This window comes from Varroa jacobsoni, unplaced genomic scaffold, assembly GCF_002532875.2.
Source record: "Varroa jacobsoni isolate VJ856 unplaced genomic scaffold, vjacob_1.0 scaffold_1272, whole genome shotgun sequence".
NCBI classification, from domain to species: Eukaryota; Metazoa; Arthropoda; class Arachnida; order Mesostigmata; family Varroidae; genus Varroa; species Varroa jacobsoni.
Window position 1 is genome coordinate 67,974 of NW_019214174.1, and position 16,405 is coordinate 84,378.

The window sequence follows — 16,405 nt, forward strand, 5'->3', positions numbered from 1 at the left end:
CTGTAGCTTATACAATATTATATTTATATTACCTATGTTACTTACATTTTCGAAGATTGACCCGACGTTCGCCGTCACCAAAGCCAACTCCAGACAGCTACCATTTTTACTTAGTGAAGACAACATTGCTGCTTGCATCTCAGACGTTTTCTTTATTATATTATACTAGCTTTCGTTGATTTCAAATTTGCACTTATTTATAGAGGTGCATTATGCTGCCACGAGAACAATGGAAACTCACGGCTATATCGATTTGCTAATAGGTGGTAAATGTTGTTCCTGGATACGTGTGCTGTAGTTCTTTCGGTCTTCGTTTTTGCTTTTTCGCCTTCACCGTTTTCAACATCAATACGTTTCCCCCACAGCGAGAGCGTTCAAGGTTACTATAGAGGTTGCCTTGGTAGTCGGTAACACGGAAGTAACTCTGCGGCAGCTTTCACTGGCGAGACGAACCAGTCGCACAGTGGCCGGGGCAGAGAGCAGCGCGTAGTCGATAATGTCCAATCCCCTTTGAATTGTAACTGTTGACTCCATCGTGCAGTTACAAACTGATGATAAAGTACAGATACGAGTGCAATACTGATGGTCAGCCATGACGTAAGGTAATGGTCGGCCTGTAACTTTCTTGTCTGTAGTTTTGCTGAATGGTTGTTAACTTTTGCTGTTGCCGTCGTCACAATCCCCGTCTTTATGTGCAAAAAACGCGTTACGAATGTTTGCAGCATCTGTGAACAGACCAAATTTACAACTATACAGTTAGTATTATTGAAATCAACATATCTATTCAAGAAGTAGCTTTACTCACTGTTAAAATAAATGCAGGACACTATGAAATACGTCTTTTGGTCTTCCCTAAAATACAAAATCATCGAGGGCATTTAGGCTTCTTTCTAAGCAATCGTCTTTTAAAAGCGCACAGTTACCGTTGGTAAGTTTCCTCATCTGATCATAAGTGGTGTTTTCAGGACAATTGCCGCAGTTTAATCGTGTTGAAATTTTATCGTTTATTTACACTTTTATCAGATAAATTTGCAGACACCTACCGTGACAGAGCAAATTTAAGAAACACGTAACGTAGCTCATACTATTGAACGCATTAGTCAAACTTGTTTCATAGCCACATATTAAGCCACTTACTTTTTTAACGGAGTGTCATAACTTTAAAATCGAAAAATCCGTTCTCAGTTGCAACCATTTAATGCTCCAAATACGGCGCTAATGTAACTAGCTATAATTTTTTTTTAACTTAAATCAGCCAATTAATACATGTAGCAGCAATCTTGAAACTTCATTTCGTACATACTAGCGCACGATGAGCGATGTTGTGCAACAAATAAATATACGATCGAGACTTCACTAAGTTTAGTGGCGTTGTTCATAATGGCAGGTGCGGTTCCTCGGCATCGTTTGCTGCATTTTTAAATGGGAAATTTTTCCAAAGACGTCAGGTTTTCCCCTCAGGCCAAGTGTTTTCTCTCTCTTTACTTATAAGACTGTATGTAAATAGAAACACGCATTTCAACGTGCATTTTTTCTGTGCAATAGAGGTGTTTTATCAGATTTCATGCTTTTCCAGCAAAATCACCATCCAACACGCCTACAGCTTTAATTCGAGACCAAATCACCAACTAGTTATTTTCAAAATGTTTTTCCTTTATCCGCGAATAACTTTTTAATCATAGATGCATGACAAACAATATTGGTGGGTGTAAACTTGAAAACTGTCGCTCGAGAATGTCACGTACAGAAAATTCCACTGGAATTGATTTTTAAACTTATATTAGGCCAAAGGCCATAACCATGCGTTCTTATGAACTTTGGCCTCCTGTCAGTAAAGTGCAAAGAGGCCCAGAAAGTGTTAAAGAATCACCGTTGGAGCTTATCTAGGTGACTTGACTAGTAATATATATTTTGTTCTCTAAAAGCGCTCTTAGTTGCTCTACAAAAAACTCTATTCGATAAATTTCGGAGCTCTGTAAATCTAAACTCTAATAAGGATCTTCCGGTTTGGCTTATAAAGATCTTCATTGGATTTTTCAGAAGTCGCATGAAAATCAGCAATAATATAAACTGTCGGCTTCGCGTGAAAACGGAAGTTAAAGATTCCTGTGCCGGCTTGTCCAACGCGAAAAAAAAAGGATAATAGCTGATTCATGGTTGTTCGTCTTGACGAGTTGGTTGTTTTACTTTAGGAAAAAACTGACTTGTCTAGCATCGGAAGCAGCGGGTGAACGCATGTGCGTCACGACAAACACCCCGCCAGTTTTCCCCAATATATATTTTTGCCACCTGTTTAGTTTCTTTCGATTACAGGTGGTAAGAAACAAGGTCATGAATGTGGACGTCACCGGCCAGATTGCCGACAAAGCCAGGCGACCCTTGTAGCAACCGTTGGTACTGGTAGCGGCATCAGGCCTTAGTGTACGTGGTGGCCTGACGCCGTGGCAGGCCCGGCGTTGAAACAAAGGCTTGAAGGGCTGGCTTGAATTATTAGTGTTTGTGGAAGATGAGTTAATAGAGAACAAAGCTAAACGAATGTCGTGAATCCAGACCTTAAAGACTTAGTTCTGGGACGCACCGGAGTCTTAATATGACGGTGCGCGGTGGCGGCGCCGCACATAATAGGCAGACACCCCAAGCTGCGAAGGGCGTAGCCGCATGGGTGACACGGAAGCATTGCGCAAAAGGAGCCACCAGTAGAAATGGCTAACTATTGTGGCCAAGAATATAAACGTTAGTTCGGACATTGTCAGGGCCCTAGTTGCTAGCTAATATATCATCTTCAACGCCTATAGGTTGTTGTCGCATAGGTTTAACGATCTGACGGAATGTCTGATGGTGATACCAGACAGAAAACTCAAAACAGAAGTTCTGTGACTCATTATGAGGCCATCGTCTGGCACATATCACCTTGGGACCTTGCTCATATCAAATCATATTAGGCTGCTATAATCGAATCCGGAGAACATTCAAATTTTGTTGGGCTATAATGTTGACTTCTTAATGTGTTTGACGTACTCTCCTGTATTTTTTACATACTTGTACAGCTCTCTGGCGGCTTCTGAGCGGTCACACATCTACCATTCGCGTTCCCACGCGTAATTTCTGTCTCTTTGGCTTCTCGATATAAATCAATAATGGAATATATTTTTCTGATAGGAATACTCGTAGATCCTCTACTGTCCTTTTTAGGGCATGCAACGCCCCGCAATCACACGGACCTGGGTGATAGCATAGAGTCAACGTTTGATATTTTCTTGTTCAATCCAAGAAGTACCAATGGTTTGTGAGTCTCTTGAAATATTCAAGATAATGAGCCACAGTTATTGTCTTACTTTCGGCGGTTATCTCATGACAGCACATGCATCAGATCTCTATTACGAGTACTGACGTTGCCACCGAAGTTGATTTCGCTCTAGGAAGACGCTCTTCTTTTGCCCGGTCCCCTTCCGGCTGACAGTAGAGATTGAACCATGCCTCATTTATGGCGATCGTATGCTCTAGGCCGGTTTTTTATTGATAAGTTTCGCAGATTGCACGTGAAATACCACATACGCATAATCAACTAGACTGAATTTACGACGCGTTCAATTTTTACACACTTTGTGTATGTTCAGTTGGGGTTATAATTCTGTAATACGATACATGTAGGATGCCTGTTTTGGTCGCCGACAGAGCCTTTAAATTTCAAACCCTTTTTTCGTTATAAGCCTCCTTGGCTGCGGCAATGCTTTCTTATTTTTCCGACACTTCAATCTTCTTATCTCCGCTTTTGAAACGTTTGCATCATTCACGTACTGGACTTTAAGGGTCTCTTTGCTTGATAGCTTCATCAACCTTCAGTAAATTTCCGCAACATTGTGGCTTACGAAAAACAAAAATATGACCACTCGGTGGTAACTTTTGAGACTAAAACATGTTTTTTTTCTCTAATTGAGATAAACGCAGCCGGTTTTTGTTCAAATATTTCTAGAAAACTGTAATATTTTACCGGTTGAATTTCGTACTCTAGCGGCGCATCGTTAAGTTTCTTAACTTCAAAGGTCAGCCAGATTCGCTTTCAACAGTCTAATATATTTACGCATGTCTTACAGGTTCCATTGAAACCCTCAGCTCAAAATAAAATTATTTGATAAAATAATAATGTGACAACATATCCTGTAAGTTTTATATTATTATTATATCTTACAATAAAATAATCGTTCGATCCATCTGCGGAGCTCATTCTACCCTGGGTTATTATCCCTTGTCAGACAGAAATGAAGATCTCTCTGCTGTCTTTCCCTTGGTCTGCCTAACAATTTGGTCATGTAGGGGATTAGCCGGAAATGAAAACTATATTTGAATCTATTTAATAAGCAAGGGGGCAATAGCAAGTAAGCATTTGTAAATTCTAGAAAAAGTGTTGTCAGTGCCTCGGGTACTGTTCATCGATATGTGTAAAGAGTCTTTGCTGAAGGCGCTAAGGGGATGCCGAGCTATGTAAACTTACCTTCACTTCCGTCCGCTCAGCTTACGCTTATTGTTCCTTTCAAGCTCCTCTGCACCTACGGTTCATTACCTCTATACTTATGTACTGAGCTTTGTCAGACTTCCTTAATGTATGCTGACACAGCAGGGGGTAGAATCTGCTGGTACTATATCGTACAATCTTATTTGCGTACACGGAGATTTTTTCGCAGGATGACGATCTACAATATTTACAGCCGGCCGATATATGGTGGAAAAGGTCATTAAGTTACTTGTATCATTATAGTCTCGAGACCAAAAGTTCTTCACTGCTCAACATATTTGTCAACAACCTAGCACAGACCTTCTAAAGCTAACCAAGCAATTACCTTACCATACAGAGCGAGCTAAATTAGGTGAATCTAACATTAAACTATAGACAGGTACATTTAGGGATGCTAAAATAAAACTTTTAGGATCGGTATTGTTGTTAAGCATTGCTTGAGAAGGCGTGCTTCTCGCACGGTATGAAAAAGTGTTCTTACGCCCGATATTAAATCTTAACCACTTCAAATGCAACTAAATTGAAAATACAAGCACGAAAACATTATTAGAGATACTGCTACCCCCTCTGGGGAGCACTGACAAAGCTACAATAATTCCTGTGTCCGTCTCACTTGCATTCTTTGAGCCATCCAACTTCTAGTAAGATGCGGTAGGCCGTTGGTACTCAGTATATTAAAAATTGCTGCTGCAATATATTGAACACATATCACAAAACCTGCTTCGTCGACTTTAAGGGACTTTAGCTCTTTAAATAGAAAAGTAAAACTTTTCTGGTCTGAGGTATTATCGTTGTCTCCTACCAAGCCAACAAGGCCAAAAGATCATCAATAGTTCGATCTTTGAGGTCATCCCGGAGAAATATATTCATCTACAAACTTCCTACGTTTTTCATGATAGGATAAAACACTTTAAAATAACCGTTAATTTTCAAAATAATTCTACTAACGTGGTTAGTCACTACAGCTAAAGCATATTTATGACCCAGCCAAAATGATTAGAACTCCTTAGCCTGAACAACATCTCTGCTGGTGTTCGTGATCCGCAAAGCGTGCATGCGCGCCGTTGAGTGCCCTGTCGGGTCATTTTGCTTGAGCCCCATCAACAGTAACTGCTCGCATCGTGCCACTGTAGTAATTATGCAATAGGTTTCTGAATTGATCTTGAAAACAGCGGGAAGAGTAAGAACATCGATTGTTGGTAAAGTTGTGAAGTATCCGCTAGTTCAGGCTCAATTTACACATTACTGATCCAGAATTCTAATTTGGGAATCACCAAAACCATTTCATACCGAAATTTCTTCACAAATTTGTGCATGCTAAACGGGTTGGTTAGAAAAACCTTATTGTTTTTTGACTAATATTTACTAATATCAGACAATAACGCTATAATAGTTGCTGCTAAGCTTAGGTAAAATTCTCAACACATTAAGATATCCTTTATAGAAACTATACATTAATCTTTCTAGACTTTTCAAAAACGACAAATTTAAAAATCTATATTTTGCTATTTATTTTATGATAATCGTTACAAAACTATTATACCAGGCGTTAATAACAGTCAGAAATGTCTACGCTGGGAAGAAAATTCTCAAAAAGTAAAACAAATTATACTTTAAAAAGTATACAAATTATAAATATATTTCATTTTTACATGCATTATTATGGTCCTCAAATTAAAAATATGAAAGTACCAAAATTCGGTCGTAGCGGAAGTCCTACGATGTGTGTATCTGAAAGCACACAAACCATAAATACCAAAAAAATCAATTATCTAGCAGAATACAGATCTTAAATAAAGATGTATGAATAAATTTGCTCGAAATAAAGCTCTCGAATGCGATGGGTTTTGTACACACCGTGTCAGAAACCAAAAAAAAAAAAAGAAATTTTGGTTAGGCAAAATTACAGAGGTTCTAATTTTTTTGCTGGTGTATGTGTACTTTTTATTTAAAACATGCATTTGCCGGAGCTCGTTAGAACGGCTGTTATCAACTAGTAAGTTGCAGCTTTAAACAACTCTATGAATTAGAATAAGATCGCTGAACTTTGCATCACATAGAGCGTAAATACCTCAACTATTCTAACATGTCGGAGAGAGTTTTTTTACAGCTAGAGTGAAACAGATATGATTTAAAAAAGTTGGATGCGCAGTTCCCACTTTATTGATAAATGTCTACAAAGCAACAATATTTTTCTTCATGAACCGTTGCTGACAAGGCTTTCTGAAACAACTCTGAAGATATTTTAGTTATTATTATTATTATAAATATTGTTTGTTTCATAAAACTATAAAGAATCAAGCCGTTCAAACATATGTCGAAGTATGAATTTGGTTACCGGTCTGCGAATTTACTAATCTAATGCAGTGTACGTACGAGACCGCCCCAATAGATACGTTAGTATTAGCAACAACCGTAAGACACGATTCAATTATTCGAGGATATGTGATAATCGTTTCATAGATAAAACGACATCTATCTCCTACGTCCGTGATTCAATGAGCATTCCCATTTCGAATAACACCAATATTGATTGAATTATAAGAACTAACGTCTGACGTCAATACCTTCTCTGAACAGCCTCCGAAGCCGTGCGATCACTACTATTTTCGCCACAGCCAATTCAAGCGATTGCTTCCGACGTCAGTGCCTTTACCACTATTCAGCTAATACAATGATACAACCAATTGTCGCTACTTTTGCGAATGCTTTCTCGTCTGCTTTCGGCTGATCATTCAGCGGCGCTAGTATATGCTATTGTTGTTTTGGCGCCTATAGGCATGTTCATGCCGATTATGATGATGAAGACAGCGTGATGGTTGGAGTACAATTTGATTAAACGAGATTGAGCTGAAGATAGTCATTGCCAGTATAATCTTCGCCTTCCGTGGAAACGGGATTGACTGCTCCTCGAACAAACGTATCAATAGCATCCAACCCGTGTCAAAAAAAAGATTTGACATCGCTCCACATTCAATAAAATCGGCACGATCCTCGTTTCCCTTCTCTAGTTAAGGATTACATTGATTCGATTTATGAACACATGCAAATAATAACCGCGTAAATTCAAATGTTGCGGATTCTCTACACATTCTGAAGCAAAAACTGTATCCTCATCCCTACAGGGTACAGTTGACTCAACAATTAACGATATAAGATCATCATAAGTGTGCTTTATTGCCTGATCATACGTTGGAGCGCACGGCACGCTCTAGCGATTTTTTTACCGCATCTTTTCTAATGAAGTTCACTTTCTGTTGATTTGCTATTATGTTAATAAACAAAATTGTCGCCTCTCGGGCTAAGTCGAGCAATCACTATAATCCCAAAGATTAGCTATGTGGCTTATGAAGGGTGTTATTTTGGCAATTCCTTTTCGTGCACTATGATAGAACGGCAGCAAAAGTCAGCGACGAACGCGAATACAATGTAGCGCCTACGCAATCCTGTATATTGATTGATCCTTTTCGATTTTTGTCTGTATGACTACATAGGCGTATCAAACAGTACCGAAAACAATCCACGGCCTGAAACATCGTATCGGTGAAGTGACTGGTAAAACTGATACTAAAATATTCAAAAATTAACGAAAAAACGGATCAGATTATACCAGCGGTCCCTGGGAAGACATGCTATCGGCACTGTTGTCCGTGCGTCGAGCATATTCAATTTTTTAGGGTGAGCCAAAGTGAGAATAAAAACGCGCATAGGACGGGAGAGATTTTATTTATGTTGGAATTAACAGGGGCTGTTCTGGCTGTCACTTTCGAATGCTTTGCCTTTAACATTCAGCTTGTTACTGCAGACAGCAATCGTCTATGTATAGCCTTGATTATACCCAGCTCATTCTAAAATACTTTATACAGTCATGCGTTCTCTCTGCTTTGCATACACTATTCGTATTACTCTCTGAATTATGTTTTCCAACTATCTGTCATTTCCTGGCGAAAACTAAATGTCCTTAATGATGGCAAATTACGGATACTCCCTGAGAGGGGGGAGTCGACAAAAACCAATTTTGCACCCGCTTTCCTTATTGTCAAAGGGTCTCTCTGTCACATACAGATTAAAGTGGTTTTAGCAATGTGCAGAATGCTTACTGATGAGTATGAATGAATATTTGCGTTCTTTTAGTTACTGTCACAACTGCTTACTTGGTATCTTTGCCCATAATTTCGTTGTTTTTTCCCCTCCTGCTATTTTAAATCGCTTAGTTGGCGACACTCCTTTTCAAAACTGTTTAACTAATCATGGGTAGCGCAGTTGTCCTGCCCAGAACGGCTCTTTCAGAAGGCCGAATTGTTGTTGTTGATTTTTCTTATTATTAAATGCGTGTCCTCAAAGTCTGTTTAAACAATATTGCCGAAGAAATGATTACGTGATATCTTTTAAATAATAGCTAGCCTCAATTTAAGGTTACCTATACTATAAATATAATTGACTTTTTATCTCTATTTAAATAAAAGGAAATAAATTAGTACGGCCATGTATCGTGTCGTATCTGTTTATTCTCGGGGTGGAACTGCGTTTTAAGTTGCTCTTCAGAGTTTTCTTTTTAACGAACTTTTAAAAGATGTCAATTGGTAACTTGAACATAAATGACTTTTGCGGAAAAAATTTAATTTATTTTCAGGGAAAAATTCCCACATGTTAAAAATACATGTAAATGTCTATTATCCAAAAAAAGTTAACGGGAGATAAATCTTTGGTGACATTTCGGAGACAGAATGAATGTACCGACCAAGAAATAAAATATTTGTCGTCGTAGAATATATATTATTATTTATCAGCGAAAAAAAAAGTAGATCCAATAAAATCGTTCATGTCGTTCCAGGAGCAGAGTTGTTCGAGTACGAAATCATCATTGAATGTGTACCATATTTTCATGTCGTTTAATACGTGTTACTGCTGATTATGGAGAAAAATGGTAAACATTTTTCGAGCCTTGGTGACGTCCTAAAAAAGTGTTAATTTATATTGATATCGTATAGCTGAATATTTTATAGAAAAACATTTACAAAAATTCTTAAGCCTTGGTGAGAAACCAATAGATTAGTTGACTCTATCAGTTGAAACGTCTATTAGAAGTCGGCCGAAGGCCACTCGATTAGTTAATGGTCGACCATATTCACATGCGTCCCGGAAACAGAGTTAATCAGCCAATACTAAAAAAGCCTCGTAATCATGTTGTAGAAATGTGTTAAAAGCCAGCATATCACGAGACAGATAAATCTTGGATTGGCTGAACCTTCTGATAGAACAAACTGATGAAATAACTGTAAAAGGGTAGCGAGTTGGGTGAAGGATGGTGATTACCTTGTTTTGTCCTATAGTTTATGTTCGGGTAAGTGTAATATTAAAAAATCGTTGTAGCAGTAAGTCGATTAGATACCACCATATCCAATTTTTTTTTTACTCAATAAACATTAACTTACTAACACTGACTTATTTTCCTACAAAAGTATTTGCATCAGTCATTATAATGGCTGTATTAATGCGTGTTTTCGGTTCGATGATAACAAGCTGAAGTGCAAGGACCACTTCTCTATAGGTCTCTTCGACATTATTTATGGCCACTTTTTTACTACGTGCAGCCTACATACTCTTTAGTGGCCTAGTGTAGTACTTTTAGCCTTCCATTTTGTCACCTTTAACTGTTACTAATTTGCTTATTATTGACTTAAGGACTTTTTTTTTTTATTTTAGTGTATTATTTATATTTTAGTATCCCTTTCCTTGTTTATCTGGTTAACACAAGTATCCCTCTTACGTCCAGTCTCTTCGAAAGCTAACTATGTAGTTATGATACAACTTAATAATTCTATGAAATTTTAGCATTGGCTAGGTATCCAGTAGGTTGGTTTCCTGTGGTTAAGACTTGGTTGCGGTTGTTGTTTTCCAATAATCGAACTGCTTTCCTTCTATTATGTATATATATTTGTTAATTTCATTTCTTTTTTCAGTATCACGCTTTTTAAAATGCTCGAATGATGAGGTCTAGGGGGAATGTTGAAGTCGGCAGATTGAAGGCGCACTTGCTGTTGTCACAATTCATTCAAAAGTACAGCCATTTTAATCATTTTTCAAAAGGATTTTTGTGGAATCTATCGTTAATAGAATTGTGACTTTTAACACTTTTCTCTATAAAGGATAATGCTTCACTTCGATTATTTTAAAGTGTATTTACTACAAAACTTTCAGTATGATGTGCATGCTTCCTATATGTAGCTAACACGCAATAGCATTATGTCTATAAAGAATTGTCTAAATGATTATAATATATATATATATATATATATATATATATATATATTATAAAGACGTGTCAAAATGTAATCTTCAACAGAAATCAACATCAGCTGAAGAACCAGCTGTGTTATATTGATATTTATTATATAGATAATCTGTGTTTTAAGTTTGTATGTATGTATACTGTTTTTACGTAATGCCTAATAGCTTACAACAGACACGTTTTGCAGCGTTAACCCAGTGCATCGGCAAAAAACAACAAATGTTATTTTGCTTCAAAACCTATGTAGAAAAACGGTGACGAATTTTGTTTAGAGGCTTCTTTATAATGGCACTAGTTTTTAAAGCCACTTTTTATCCAAAAAATAAAGGATAAATAAAGATATAAATAAGATAAAAAAAAAAGAAAAGCAACACGCGAAATAAATTAATTACGTCAATAATGTCCGTTTAGGTCGCCGAGAACTCCTGTTGTCACACTTAATTCCATAGCTTTATATGACTTTTTTGATAAGCAGTCATTTTAAACTTTCTTTGTAACCATTACATTCATACCAGGCAAGAGTTTTTTTTTTGCATTCTTTTCGATATCTACCAGGTACAGAAAATGTTTAAGATTTTCTTCTTAGCAGAAACGATTAACGATTCCAGAATCCCCAATAGCATATGAGTGTTTTCTGCTAATTTCCCGATTGATACCCAATATGTGCATTATTAGAAACATAACATTTTGTATTATATGATGTAACTTTATTAATATCTAATAAATTATACAATATTTCAGTCTCCGGTAATTTTTGGGTTCCTACGCAGTGATTTCTTACGTTGAACAAATTCGAGCGGTCATTGATTATACGCCAACTCTAGCATATATCCAATGTTATGTTTCATGAAAAACGGGGCATATATGCATGCCTTTTTTTCAAGAGCACGATGTCCAAAGTGCGTTTTCGTGAGCAGGATGGATTAGTCGGCCACCTACTGTGTAAATTGCGCCTGATTGTAAGTGGAGTAAATTTGATTCGCCCTGAGTGCCATACAGTTTTTTTTTTTTTTAGTATAAACGTCTTTTTTCTTACCTTGATATCTTTTTTTCTATTTCTATTCTATGTTTAGTATCTTCTTGGTACGGTAGTGGCAGCGACCGTCATGGCGGCATACTTTACTCGCCTCTGTCTATAAAGGACAAACATCGTAGGTCCATATGCTATTGATACAATGAAGCGAATATTCCACAACTAATAAGAGGAAGCTTGCCATATTGTATTGGGGCTAACACCTCGCAACATAGAACTGTTCTTCACGAGAAGTGGGAAAACCGAAGTGGCTTCAGTTACGCCGTGGGCCTTCCTGTGGGTAATGACCGAAATAACACGTAACAGAGAAGATCCGCGGTGATTCTCGCGGTGAAATCTTCGTCATATTTAGTAAAAGTTTAGGCTGGGAGCCAACCGCTAATTAAAAAATCCTAAATACGAAGAGACTCCGACTTTTGGATAAGGAATTTGTACCTGACAAAAGTAATGAAGTTGTAGTAAATTATAGGACATAACATGGTTTCGCTTATATGGCTACATATTGAAACGCTTTAGAGGGCGCGTTCGTGACAACTAATAACAATGTCTATACCTCTCTATACTAACGTAACCTTTCTTAACCTTTCATAAAGAGGGCCATCATCTGATCCCATATACAGTGGCCTGATTTGGCTGGCCAATTCGCGTTTTCCTACGTACGTTGCCATGGTGACTATTTAATTAAGCTTTGGCGTAAACGGTTACCAGCAATTAATAAGTAGGAAACAACGTGGCTAAACAAGAAATCGGATTCGACGGATATATATATATATAACCTTTGTTTTTTCCACCCTACATGTTACCCTGCTTAATAATCTCTTGAAATTAATTCTCTATTTTCTCTCTTTTGATCTGGCCTGTACATGAGAAGAGCACGCTATTAATAATTTTGTTTATTTGTAGTAAATCACGTCTCTGTCAAATTGTTAGGCTTAAATTTGCTATCCCACCAGTCTTACAGTCAGAAGCTTTGCTGTTTGAGTCATCGCAACGTTATAACATTCAGTTTGTTTCTAATTAGCGTATTGTAAGCCCAAGCCGCTTTTTACCATGCTCAATGATCAAGCCCTAACGTGAAATTTGGGGTTTTACTCGTACCTGTACATTGCACGTAACTTTGTAAGGCATCTCTAAACTTGGAGAGATCGCCTGGCTTTTTTGCCTAGCCGAAAAGTTGTGCATTTCTCCGACGTTTGGGAAGGTGTGCGCACTCACTCGCTAGTAAGGAAGGAGCAACGTAATGACTGTTATTTCCACGTTTATATAGGTACTCAACAATAGATTATGCTATTACTATCAATTGCATACATCGGGAAATAAGAACCATTCGAGAGAACAACAAAAAAATGTAATAGGGGTGACCTTTTTCAAACCGTTTACTTTTTTTAGTGCATGCTAACCACATGTCTGCCGTACTCGACTAATTTGGTTTCGTTGCAACTAACCTCTGATTCTATTAAACGCAAAAAGTTCCTTTTCGGGTTAGTTTATAGCGTAACGTAAAATACTGACAACTTGTCCTTTAAATTTGAATCACAAGTGTTGCTGAAATTTTATTGCTCACTGATATCTTGCGCGCCTTTCGATCCGTCACACCGTTGTTTTACGTTCTGACTTGAAAAAATCTGAGAACTTTCTTCTGGAGGAACAAAAGCTATTTGCTAGCTGATAACTAAAAGATATAGTAAGCCCTCGTCTATAATTGCTCGGGCATACTATTAGGCACGCGCTTCATATCCACCGTTTACGTGCATTCGTTTCAGCCTAAGCCATTATTTATTAGTTATAATAGTTGCTGCACTTCCTATTGCATACGGATGCCAATACTCGCTAAACATTTACCAAAGACGAAGTTTATTTTTTAGATTTTCTTAATTTTAATTTCATACTTAGTGTACTTAATAGATCAAACGTTTTAGTCCATATAAGAAAGCTTTCAAGAACTGTCGTTGTCTCTGCAATTCTTTTAACTCTTTATAAGACTCTTTTAACGCAGATTGTTCTTGGCGCATTTGTCTCTAAGACGAGATAACATCACAAAAGCCGTGATTAAAAGGTGTATAAAACGTGCTAAAATAACACACAGATAAGTGGGGCGGTAAGAAAGCGGGGGGTGAAAAAAGTTGGTTAATGTAGTAGGATCGAGTGCGCCAGTAAACAATGTACAAAGAAACGGTACGAAACAGTTGCGTAAGTCGAAAAAAAAAATAGATAAAAATTTGATTTCGGATAATATTCGAGGAGGAAGGACATATCATCTATAGGGTGAATGAGAACTTTGTGTGTATATGAAAGGACTGTTGTATTTATAATATGTTAGAGCTTTGTTTTAATATCGTTTGTATTGAATACGAACGTCAAAAATCGTATCGCACTGCAATATAGGTCAAATTAACTAAATATCTATTACGAATTAAACGATTACCAAAACACATATATTATCCCAGTGCAATGCTTACGACAATTCACACCGCGATCGTTACAACGAAACAAAACCAATGCGAGTGTATTTGTTAATAAAATTTAAGGTTAAGGCTTATAAAAATAATTAGAATAGAATTACATAGCAATGCTAACCTAGTATTATCATTTGCGCATATATGGAACATGCCTTGGTTTGAAGAGATTTTTCGTATAACTAAATTGCTTTGCACCTTACAAAGGTATTCACCCAATCATAAGATCGAAAAGTCGACATGTTTGATCACCCTCAGCAAACATATTTTCACAGAGCTCTCGAGGAATCACACTCTTAGAAAGAACTTCAGATATGGTAAGGGAGAGCGGGGCCGTATGCTATAACAAACGATAATCCATTGAAATTATGATACTATTAACTAGTCTCAGAGTTTTTAAGATAGACATATTAAAAATTTGAAAAAAATCTTTGACCAGTCTTCAAAAAATTCGAAACAACCAAGTATTTTTTTGCATTTTTTCCGAATTTCGCTCAAGCATAAAGGATCACAATACCCAACTTGTTTCCGTCGTAGTTTAGCTTACCGCAAAGCTACATTTTGAATGTCAAAAACAAGTTACGTTCTATGTAAAAAGTCATCACATCTAGCTTACATAGGTAATTACCCTGGAACTATATGGGCAAATATTATCTCGAAACCAGTTTCGTTGGCTTACTGAGTATACAGAAGAGAATGAAGAACATGTAACATGTATATCCGCAAAGAGCGCGCTCGAAACACAATGTTAGCGAAAAGCTTTAGCCTGTTGATTAGGACGATTACTTGGGAATCTTGGTCCACTAGAGGTGAAAATATTATGTCGTTGTTTGATCTCCACAGACATGGTCGTCGTTTTCAGTTTATTAGTCATTTAAAAGCACAGTAAAGCGCGTCGTCAAATGTATCACGTTCCTAAATAGCTTGAACGCTGTCTCCTACTGATCAGCGTTAGATGCTACGTAGCCAACGATCATTTAAAATTCTAGTACTGCCTGTCAGACTTTTGTTTTGTAGAAAACACTTTAGCAGTTTGGATTTACATATGAATCTCAAAGTGGTGCGTGTATACAAAAAAAAAAAAAAAGATAGATACAGAATACAGCCCATAACTATACAAAAAACAGTTTCGGCTATTGCAGATCGAGGCTTTTTTCTTCGGAGGTAGCCTATAAATTTGGGATGAACAACGCCACGTTGTTATAATGACTCAGGGTCTACAAGGAAAATACTGGTACTCCAGATCGGTTTGCTTCAACACGGTCTACGTTTGACGAATGTCAAAAACTTTCATTAACAGCATAACTTTTCCAACGCGCAATGACTATGGAAAGTTGTAAGATACTTTGCGTAAAAGTTCGCTAAGCAAATTAACATCAACTGGTATAATGTAAAGATTACAAAAATGCGAAATTTTTATTACAATAGTTCGCAGTGGAAGTACAACTCCGTCATGTCTTGCGTTTCTTAGCATGCACTTGAATGAAAATATGCTAATGGCTGTATCGACCAAGATCTAATATTTTTGTAAATTAGTCCAGACGGATTACAAAGGCGGCAGTGTTCGACTGTTTTAAGCACTTCATCGGGAATGTTCGCTAGAGAAGCCATGCCTTCCAATCATGGATAGCCATAAGGCTCATACAGATCCAAGTGTGATCAAGTAAAATGACCTCTACATCGTTACATTTTTCGAACAAATCGAGACATACCCACGAACCCTTAAATGTGGCAGCTTTTGGGCCATTTAGCTCGACGTTGCACAGCTCAACAGAACTTTATTACTACAGAAGGTAGAAGAATCATAACCTATGATATGGCTGGCTGATATTTAGCCAAGACTGTCGGATCTTCACAGAGAGATATTCCAGCAGGTAAGTCGTTGATCCTCGGCAAAAGAGGTTTCTTTGCAAGCTGTTCTATTGCCGCCCTATGCCAAGGAGCAGAAGGCAGCATCCCTAAATTCTCAAAAAACGTGATTAGTAGGTCAATTTTTTAAAAACGTGGACTCATTTGCCTTAGCTGTTCAGTAGAATCAATTAAGTTTCACTACGCTGTTTAAATGTGGTGCTCATTTGTGCATCAATATTATTGTATTCTTTACATTATAT

At 37.4% G+C, this 16,405-nt stretch overlaps 1 protein-coding gene across 16 annotated transcripts in view; it reads right to left on the bottom strand.

Moving 5' to 3' along the window:
* Window positions 1-16,405, bottom strand: part of 5PtaseI (inositol polyphosphate-5-phosphatase A) — a 52,217-nt gene that overhangs the window by 32,792 nt on the left and 3,020 nt on the right. For 12 of the 16 annotated variants that reach the window (XM_022847155.2, XM_022847153.2, XM_022847151.2 and 9 more), the window contains one exon: window positions 46-725. In XM_022847155.2, coding sequence (XP_022702890.1) covers window positions 46-138 — 93 coding nt within the window. In that variant the 5' untranslated portion in view covers window positions 139-725. Of the gene's footprint in view, window positions 1-45; window positions 726-4,492; window positions 4,692-5,461; window positions 5,675-6,205; window positions 6,245-7,080; window positions 7,202-16,405 lie in introns of those variants that run through there. The other 4 variants (XM_086971615.1, XM_086971613.1, XM_086971614.1 and 1 more) reach the window with 4 other exon arrangements.